General features: G+C 43.6%; 1 protein-coding gene across 3 annotated transcripts; it reads left to right on the top strand.

Moving 5' to 3' along the window:
* Nucleotides 1-20: 20 nt before the first annotated feature.
* timmdc1 (translocase of inner mitochondrial membrane domain containing 1) lies at nucleotides 21-9,096 on the top strand. Of its 3 annotated transcripts, none has more exons than XM_054624029.1 (8): nucleotides 21-256; nucleotides 1,586-1,926; nucleotides 2,842-3,007; nucleotides 4,709-4,797; nucleotides 5,211-5,278; nucleotides 6,540-6,618; nucleotides 7,945-8,055; nucleotides 8,218-9,096. In XM_054624029.1, exons 2-8 carry the CDS (start codon nucleotides 1,610-1,612, stop codon nucleotides 8,366-8,368), a joined length of 981 nt encoding a protein of 326 aa, XP_054480004.1. In that variant the 5' UTR covers nucleotides 21-256; nucleotides 1,586-1,609; the 3' UTR covers nucleotides 8,369-9,096. The 3 variants fall into 3 exon arrangements, with proteins under 3 accessions (XP_054480004.1, XP_054480003.1, XP_054480005.1); XM_054624028.1 differs by having other exon boundaries at nucleotides 22-231; nucleotides 8,218-9,095; XM_054624030.1 differs by lacking the exon at nucleotides 21-256 and adding an exon at nucleotides 1,011-1,062.
* The last annotated feature ends 1,434 nt before the right edge of the window (nucleotides 9,097-10,530 follow it).

The raw sequence follows: 10,530 nt of genomic DNA on the forward strand, positions 1-10,530 counted from the left end.
TGTTCAGGATAGTGTTCAGTCCTCCAACGACGGGAGGCGCTGTGTGCGGCTCTGGTTGAGTCTCTGTGGCCGAGGTCAAAGGTCAGGACAGCCCTTCTGCTGCTCGGTGGAAAGTCACCGTGAAGAAACCAGCAGGAGGACAAGTATGGAGATAGATAAGTGTTGACAATAACTAGAGTTAATGTGCATCTACTCGGGTTGCGGTGCTTCAAACGACAGGACGGAGAACTGGTGAGCAAATCCGTGCCATGTGCTGGTAAACCTTTATCTACACTGGTCAGCCTTTATCTACACTGGTCAGCCTTTATCTACACTGGTCAGCCTTTATCTACACTGGTCAGCCTTTATCTACCTCACAGGTGATGCTGAGCTGTGAGTGGGTCAGTCACAGGGTGTGTCCAGTGTGTCCTCCTGTCACAGCAGGGGACTTTATATTGAATCCTTCAAACATTTAGTGAATTAGAAATGTGTTTTATGAAATGACACAGGTGTTGACACATTCCAAGTTAACACAGGTTAATTGCCTTCTTAGGTATTCTCACATAATGGCACTAGTTGTGTCTGTCTGTGCATATAATATTTCAGTTATTGTGGATTTTTTTTAACTGTTTTTTTTTTTTTTTTTATTGCTTATTGATAATACTTGTATTTTATTTTAATTTTATTTAAGACTATGTCTCTTGTTTTTGCACTATCCTCTCTGCTGCTGTAATCCTGTAAATGTCCCTGCTGCAGGACTAATAAAGGATTATCTTTATCTTATCTTATCTTAAGACATGATGACAAAGCAGGATATGTTTAAATAAAAATGGAGGTTTTGGAAACATGTGGGGACTAAAAAAAAAAACATCTTAATATTTTATTCAATTCTCCTGAAATGTCTCACATTTTAGTATTTTCTCTCTCTTAAATTCATTGTGTCATTTTCCTGATAACTTGGGAAAGAACAGTAGGACAGTTAATTTGTCTTTGCATTTATCTTTGATCCTGTACTATGAAGATCTGAAGATCTGAAGTCCCAGCGGTGCATTGAGACATCAGCGTCATTTTAAAGTGCCAAAAGTGAGTGAATTAGAAATGTGTTTTATGAAATGACACAAGTGTTGACACATTCCAAGTTAACACAGGTAAAAAAAACAACGTTTTTCTTACTCCAATTGTCTTCTTAGGTATTCTCACATAATGGCAGGATATGTTTAAATAGAAATGGAGGATTTGGAATCAAGTGGGGACTAAAAAAGAAAACATAATATTTTATTCACTTGCATTTTAGTGATTTCTTACAACAGAGGACAGAGAGTATCACTCTTAAAGAACAGTAGGACAGTTATCTTGGCTTTGCATTTATCTTTGATCCTGTATTAGGAAGTCGATAGAAAAATATTTTTCCAGAAAGCCTCGCTTGTGTGCCCAGTGTGTTTTGATAGGCCTGCACCATTTAACAGCTGCTGAGTTGGGAAAACCTAGTGTAACCCTGCCAGGATTTAATTTTCCTCCAGGCTGTTTATTTTGAGGATTGAGCTTTAAGTCAGAGAGTGAGTGCAAAACCCTCAACCCATGGCCATGTGTGTCTGCCTCTCTGCAGCAGCCCTCTGCCAGCTGAGGCGTAATGCATCCAGAGCAGCCCAGAACGGGCTTCGCCCCGTGGAGACGGCGGGCAGATTCTGCGCCCCGGGGCACGCGGAGCACCGGCCTACTGCGAGGCCTCATCCAGAGGGTCGGGCCTCCTTCCTTCTGCCCCCTGCTCCCCAGGGTCCATGCAGCTGATGTGGCTGCTGCCCAGCCTGCACAGATGCCCTCCTCTATCGCCTCCTCATCCACCAGTCCTGCACCCATCCTCGCACCCAGCAGCATGCCAAGCAACATGGGCAAGCCAGAATTCCCAGATTCAGGATGGGACCGTATCAAGGACCTCTTTGACACAGAGTTGGTATTTCTCTTTACCCTCCTCATAGTGTCAGCTTACTCTCTCTAACAAGTTCTGTTCTACATATTTCGAGGACTGCTTAAAAAAAGCCAATCGTTTTTTCCCAAATTTCTGCATCTATTTTGTTGTTTGATGTTGTTTTGCTGGTTATACGGCAGAAGAAGACAGTTAGACATGGCAGATTAGTCGAATGGTTGAAAGACAGAAAATGAATGGGCCACTATTTTTGATAATCAGTTTATGTGTAATATTCAAACATTGGCATTCCCTTTTTTTAAGCTTCTAATGTGACAGTAAACTCGGTTTTGGGGAGTAATCACTGCTTTGTAAAATAAATTGTCAAAGATTTTTGTCGAAACAACTGTCTCTTATTCACTATGCAGATTTGTTATTTTTTTGGAACCAAACAATAATTTAATCAAGGAAATAGTTGGCAATTAAAGTAATTGACAGCAGCCCTAGTCAAATCTGTCTTTGGGTGTCAAGTTTCTTAATCTAAGAGCAAGAGCTTATTTTTACTCTCCTTTTAACTAGTTGTAAACAGAGAGAGGCAGGGATACTGAGTAGACAAGAATACAGTTCCATGTTGTTGTATTGTGAGGCTAACTCATTATTTACTGTTAAAAATACCTGTGACCAGTTCTGTACCATAAAAGTTTTTTTTTTTTAAATATTTTGTACTTTACAAATACTCAAATATTGTAGTGGACAGCTTAATGTACTTAAACAGTCTCAGTACATTTTAATAACCAAAGGCACCAGTGCTTTGATGTTTCAGATTGATCACTCTAATTAACTACCAAGTTTTGAATTAGATACATACTTTTTTGTAATTTGACAGTGCAGTTTTTCCTTGTCTTGATGAGGTATAAAGGGCACCAAGTTTTTTTTTTCTGCCTCTTGCCTCCCTGTAGCGTGACACAGCGGTACCCTGAGGAGCTGACCAACGTGATAAAGAGCGGCGTAGCTGGCGCTCTAGCTGGCCTGCTCTACGGCGGCCTGCCAGCCGCTCGCCATGCCAGGCAGAGGTACATCCAAGTCAGCCAGGCGGAAATCTATACTAGCAGAGTGGAAGCAGTGGTAAGTGGCAGAAAGGGTGTGCATGTGCCATATGTGATCCAGTAGTTAATGACTGCACTACTGAGAACATTTAAGGTTTAAGCATGATGACCCTGGTTTACTGCACAACTCAGGCAGCTTCGTCAAGCCAAGGAGGAGGCCTAGAGTAGTGGGGACAGGATCCTGTACAGCCAGGCCAGAAACACACTGACTAAGGAGATCAGAGTAGCAAAGAGGTGCTGCACTGAAAAGTTGGAAAACGGGTTTACAGCCAACGCCCCTGCGTCAGTGTGGAGAGGCCTGCAGGAACTCGCCAACTACAGGAGACCACCCACACTGGAGAACCATCGAGTGGCTAACGACCTGTTTGCAGGATGACAAGCCAACCTTCACACCCCCCAACCGCTCTGAGATCAATCAACCACCCACATCCCCCTGCCACCTCCTCACCTCTCCCATCCGACCCCCCACCGGCACTGAGGACCTGTGAAGAGGATGTGAGTCTGCTCTTTCACGGACAGAAGATCAGGAAGGCACCAGGCCCACGCGGTGTGTCACCCTCCTGCCTGAAAGTCTGTGCTGACCAGCTGGCCCCCATCTTCACGCAGATCTTCAACCGATCACTGGAGCTGTGTGAAATCGTTTGAGAAACTGGTGTTGACCCACATGAAGGCCATCACAGGCCCCCTGCTGGACCCCCTGAAGTCTGCCTACCGGGCAAACAGGTCGGTGGATGATGCAGTCTACTGTGTCTAACACCTCGACTCCCCAGGAGTCTGTTTGTGGACTTCAGCTCGGCGTTCAACACCATCATCCCGGTAATACTCCATTCCAAACTCTTCCAGCTCACTGTGCCAGCCCCCACCCGTCAGTGGATCACTAACTTCCTGACAGACAGGACGCAGCAGGTGAGGCTGGGAAAAATCACAACCAGCACCCGGACTATCAGCACTGGCGCCCCCCCCAGGGATGTGTGCTCTCCCCACTGCTCTTCTCCCTCTACACCAACGACTGCACCTCAGGTGACCCATCTGTTAAACACAACTGTCATGGGCCTCATCCGGGACGGTGGTGAGTCTGCGTACAGACGGGAGGTTGAACAGCTGGCCCTCTGGTGTGGTCGGAACAACCTCGAGCTGAACAAGCTCAAAACTGTGGAGATGACAGTGGACTTAGCAGAAGCTCCCCAACACTGCCCCCTCTCACCATACTAAACAGCACTGAATACTAATCAGGTTCCTGGGATCCACTATCTCCCAGGACCTAAAGTGGGCCTCCAACATGGACGCTCTCCAGAAAAAAGGCCCAGAATCAGGAAACGGGCAGGAGACATCACTGCAGACCCATCACAACCAGCTCCAACTCCTCTCCTCTGGTAGGGGAGGTACACCAAAACTACCAGACACCAGAACAGCGTCTTTCCTCTGGCCGTCACTCTGAACAATGAATCAGTCATACTGCAATAGCACCTCCATTTTGCACTATTGCGAGCGTGCGTGTGCGTGTGTGGAAGTTAAATGTTTATGCCTCCCTTATCCTCGTTTGCTGTCCTTGTTTTCTGTTTTTTATTTGTCTATTTCTATTTATGTACGCTGACAGCGACGGAAAACCGAAGTCAAATTTCTTGTATGCGTACGCATACTTGGCAAATAAAGCTGATTCTGATGATGGGTAATAACACAGCAGCGACCTTACAATTGTTTCCTTTTCTGTCTGAAACAGCGCTCAGCCCATAATGCAGCCATCCGGGGTTTTGTGAGATACGGATGGAGATGGAGCTGGAGGGTGGCTGCTTTTGTCACCGTGTTCAAGTAAGCAAACAAATGGATACTCCCAGACTATTCTGTACGGTGTAGAGTTATGTTTGAGAAATGAAGCTATAAATTGTAAGGAAACTTTTACAAAGTAGGCATTTTAATTTCTCGTACCAATGAGCTCAATTAGATTCAGTGATTTTCCTCTAAACCAAGCTCAGCTAAATTTGTAAAGCATAAAAAAACAAGCATTGAAGGGATAGTTTGGCTGTTGTATTGTTGTTGTATGAGGTACTTATCCATAGTCAGTGGACGTGTGAAGTGTATTTAAAAAAACAAAAGATGAATTGCATCAGATATTCTAAATATTACATTATGTATTGCTTTGATCATTTTTATTTTAAATCTTATGGTTTGCATTTCCTAACAGTCGTTTCCTCGTCTGTCTGTCTGTTCCCTTCCCTCTCCAGCTCTGTCAGCACAGGGCTCTCTGTGTACAGAGACAAGTATACTATCAGCCACTACGCTGTGGCTGGAGGTGAGTCACATGAGCCTTCACTGGGCTTTATCCTTACTACTTTTTAAACCTTTTATTTATCCAAGAAAAGTTGGCGACGCAAACTTCCTGTGTCACAAAACATTCTGCTTTACTGTCACACAACATTCTGCTTTACTGTCACACAACATTCTGCTTTACTGTCACACAACATTCTGCTTTACTGTCACACAACATTCTGCTTTACTGTCACACAACATTCTGCTTTACTGTCACACAACATTCTGCTTTACTGTCACACATCTCCAGCCGGGAGTTGCTCAATACGAACTCAGTGTTGTTGTTTTCACATAAACTCATTCATCATTGGTGATTTGCAGCACAATGACCTTTTCTGCTGTCTTATAACAGCTGGAGTGGAATATCATTTAATCATACTTGTTTTTTAGCACTTGCTTTGGGTTTTTTTTACACTTTTGAACACAGTCTGTAGAATGTACTATTATCTGTCAAATGATGATTATGTTGATTATGAACCAGGTATTGTCCACCAGAAAATGTATTTGTAGGACCGTTGAACCAGCAACAGGTTTCCAAAGCTGACGTGTGATCAGTTGGCAAAAGACAAAGAAAATAGAAAAATGGTAACTTGTACATATGCAAATGTTATACATTTGCTTCTTCTCGTGACATCACCCATGGCAGTGCTATGTAGAGACTGTTCCCTATTTCAGAACAAACACACACACACACACACACACACACACACACACACACACACCAAATTATCTCTTATATTTGAGCAAAATTGTCACATTGCCTTCCATGCAAGACCAGATTACTGGGTCGCCCAGGGGTTAGATCGCCAACCATGAACAGGAACGTCCCCAGTCCACCTGTGGCCGAGAGCATTTGTTGCGTGCCACTGCCCCGTCTCTCTCCAGCCTCATTTCCTGTCGTCTCTCTACTACTGCTGTCTACATAACAGTGCCCAGCAAGTAATTAGTAAAAAACAGAGTACACACAGAAATTCACTGTCCAGAAAATGTGATTTTTATACTGTGCAGAATTTATCTTTCTTTTTCCAATTTCCTATTTGCCTGGACACCAGAATTCCAGTTCTTAAAAAAACTTCATAATTAGTAGTAACATTTCTGGTACTGACAATAATAATGAGACTTTAATAATCCTTATTTAACCTGATGACAAATTGCTTTTAAACAGACCGTACATATACCAGCAACTTGTGTTTTGAATGATGATATTAAAACTGCGTTGTGTGTGTGTTTGTGTGTGAGAGCAGCAGTGACTGGAGGTCTCTTCAGACTGAACCTGGGTCTGGGAGGCCTGGTGGCAGGAACAATCATCGGGGCAGTGCTGGGGTAAGTGCTTCCACAAGTCTCCCCCTTCGCATTTATCGATCAGCCCAACAGTCCCAACGCATCAACTCGTTACACTAACTATCCCAGTTTCTACCCTGAAGCATGTCGATCCTCATCACACTATTGAGTCACAGCATCAGAAGCTGCTATGCGGTGTTTTTTCCTTCTAAACAGACGTGTATTTGCTCGCGCTCTCGTCCACGTTCACGGCCGTGTGCTTGGGAGCAGTGAGCACTCTGGCAGCCAGCTGTGCCCCTTCCAGCAACCCTCTGTCGCCCAGCTGAACCCCCACCCCCCCACCCCCAACTCTGTTCACGGTGCCAGAGGGACTCATGTGCACTGCAGAGGGCCATGTTCTGGGTGCTAGAGCAAGGAGGCAGGCCAAGGCAGCAGCTGCCCCTCTCCATTTCCACCGTCTCTGTTATTCCAGCCTCTCATCTCCATCTACCATGGTCTGATCTGGACTTATGCTTCGCTCCATCTCCTCTTTTGCCTCAACCCTCTCTGCCCCACTTTTCACTTTGCTGCTCTGGCTTAGTTCAGCTGTGCGTACGAAGCCAAGAGCAGATTTGAATTTGATTGTGTAATGGAGATTGAGTGTGAGGTGTTTGATGGTGTAACAGACTGGAGGGGCTGGTTTCAATGGTCTCTGTGATCATCAGCTCCGTGTTGGCTCAGCCCGAGTCTGTTCTCCTGTTGGCTCTGTACTCGCGTTGCCTCCTCATCCTCCTCCTTCTACTCGCTGTATGCCTGAGTGACCAGCCACCTGGAGCATTTTGATGTGTGCAAACAGCCCCGGCCCTGGCTGTGCCAGGTGCAGTCGGGGCGGAAAGGGGTGAAATGAAAGCAGGCAGCTAATCGGAAAGCACATCACGCTCCAGATCTCCCCCCAGAATCGTCCTCTCGGCTGGGCAACACGGTCGAGGTGTGACAGGGAGGTTTGGATCGGGCTGGAGGGGCTGCAGAGGAGGGAAGGACTCTGTAAGACACCGCTGAGGGGAAATTTAGCCCTAAATGATTACAATGGTGCAACCTTATTAAAGGATCTGTTGTGGCAGAACTTACATGTGGGTTTGTTACAAAACCTATTATACAATAACAGGAAGTGTGGTAGGAATCCATTAAATGCCCAGTATCCCCAGTGTCCATGTGTCCAGTAGAGGGTCAACCAGAATTACAGTAGCTGATGAACTGTGATCAGACAATAGAAGTATAAAGTGTATTTTTCTTTTCATTGTGTTCTAGTGCAAATATACTGTATAAAGCAATAGAACATGTTCAAAATATGTTTGATATTTCTAATAACATCAGCTAACTTCTGCTCAGGATCCCCACTGGAGCGTTGATCATCAGCATGCAGTCGATTGCAGGAGAAACTGCCAGAGAGAGGAGGAGGAGAGAGCGCAGGGAACTTTTTGAGCTCAGAATCAAAGAATGGTGAGCTGTATTAGCAGACTTTAATCGTAGTATTTTGCGCTTTTGTAGGATATATTACCAAGCAATAAAAAAAAAAAAGCTCAATCCCAAATTTACAATCAAGTTTGTTGTTACGCTGATATTTCGTTGCTCACGATCACTCTCCATCTTTCAATTCCTAAGGACCGCCCGTCTGCACCTGACAGACGAGTTGATCGGAGATCTGAATGTCAGCTCTCAGGCAGGGGGAACCAACAAGGACATGCAAAGGATCCAGGAGCTGCTCAGTTTACCACAGAACGAGGATGTGACTCAGACCTCACCCAGCCATTGACAGTAGCTGCCTGTTATCTGTTGGACATTGAAGGTGGGACGTCACACAACTGGGCGGATGAAAGGGTCACTTCTTTACCTGGACACACACCCTTCTCTCTACTGAATGGAAACCACTTCACATCCCAAATACAAAGACAACATTGTGCCTCACCAACTACTGTCCTGTGTACTTCTACATCTATCTTTGTGATGACCACTTTGAGTTTTAGATATAGGGAGTAAGGTCATTTTGGGAAAGTGAGGATATTTTCACAAAGAACTGTTTAAAGGTAAAGGTGTGGATTGGTTTACGTTCAGGGTAAGGGCTGGAGCTAAGCATTCAGTTGTTATTAAGGGTCATGGAAAGGCATTATGCCTCAGAGGGTCCTCATCAGTATGGATGTTTCAAGGGGGAAAAACAATGATGCCGGTTCCATTTCTCAGCAGACCGTCTTTTACTGAATGTTAGTGAAATATTTTCTGTTTACGGCTACAAAAACATTTTTCATATTACTGTAATTGAAATCTCCCACCATGTTTTGTTCAAATACAGCTTCTGATAAAGCTTAACATTTCATATTGGCATCCTCTTAAAATTCCATATTGTTATTGTGATTATAACGCTTTAATTGGGTAAAATCTAAATCACAAAGTTGCCATTGTAAGGGATACAACTTAATAAACATCCTCAACTGAAAGAAACACACCGTCTCCTATATGGTACATTGAGTTAAAATAACCAGACAGACATTTCCTCTAGTTTTCAATCACTTCAGCTTGTGTTTTTACACGCTTAGTATTGGCTCATTATGAATTAACAATAAAATTGAACAAAAATGCCCTTCTGATTTAAATACATTACATTTTCAAGGAGCAAATCTGCTCACACTGGCCTGCACAGACCTGACCTCGATTTCTTTTCTTTTTTTCTCACATTGTTAGTTATTGGAGTAATTACTGATCATGTTAAGCCCAACTAAATGTTGACACCAAACAACAAATGCCGGTTGACGTCTATCACAAAATGGCTTTTTTCTTTTCCCACGTCTGTGTTCTGTGCAGTGTGCTTTCCACTCTGCCTCTCGGGCTTTTCAGCAACTAGGTCAAACATAGCGTTGGCCCCTGGTGTAAACAAGATGTGACACAGCAACAGCTGGGGCCCAGGATGCAGCAGAGACTGCTGACATGCAGATGGACAGATTTGAGGAGGCCCTTGCACTCAAGAGCACAGCTTGGTCAGTGATGATATCCAACTGGAACTATTGCAGGTAGAAACCGGAGGTAAGGGTTAGAATTGCATTCTAATTGTTGTCTTTTGGCCCTGTCCTAGCACTGTCGAGTTATGAAAATGTATGAAGAAATGCCTAAATATCAGACTCCCCAGTTTTAGTTAAACCTTTTCTGATCCTTAAAAACCTATTTACTTGAAAATCTATACTGGTCCCATCCCATCATGACCAAGCTCTAACCCTTCTCCATTCCCCACTGTAGTTTTAGAGCATGTACTTTTTTAGGTGGAGCAATATTAAAACCATGTAAGCAATTTACATTATGTTAATGTTAATGTAAAGTCCACAAAAAGTTTCAAGTTGCGCTTCGCTTCCAACTTGTAAAAGTTTGGGATCATTTCTTCTGATCATCCTCTCCAAACGAGAGGAGAGGAGGACTGCCATCAGAGCACTGCTCCAGTATAAATGGGCTCCCAGCGCCCCCTATGGGTCATCTTGTGGAACTGCAAATGTACCCTAAATAAAAAAACAACTTACCACATTTATCTCAGTTTTCAATAATATACTAGTCTCATTTCAAAACAAACTCAGGACAAATTAACACAAATAAATAAGCTTTGTTTATGAAACAACCCAATAACTTGTTTTGCTTTATATTCTAATGTAGTTAATCTTGACTGATCCAGCCATAGCCTCACAGCTAGATTGGTATACAAACAAACTATTACAAACTATTGTATTGGTATTAGTTTGTTGCACTTATTGTATTGGTATTAGTTTGTTTCTATACTTTTGCTCTGGTTTATGCTCTTAGATGCTTGTTTAAGAAAGGAGATGCACTTATGACTTCTGGTGACTAGTAGTTCTCTATGTTGAATACACTTATTGTAAGTCTCTTTGGATAAAAGCGTCTGCTAAATGACTGTAATGTAAAACTAAATACATATATCCC

This window comes from Anoplopoma fimbria, chromosome 22, assembly GCF_027596085.1.
Source record: "Anoplopoma fimbria isolate UVic2021 breed Golden Eagle Sablefish chromosome 22, Afim_UVic_2022, whole genome shotgun sequence".
NCBI lineage: Eukaryota > Metazoa > Chordata > Actinopteri > Perciformes > Anoplopomatidae > Anoplopoma > Anoplopoma fimbria.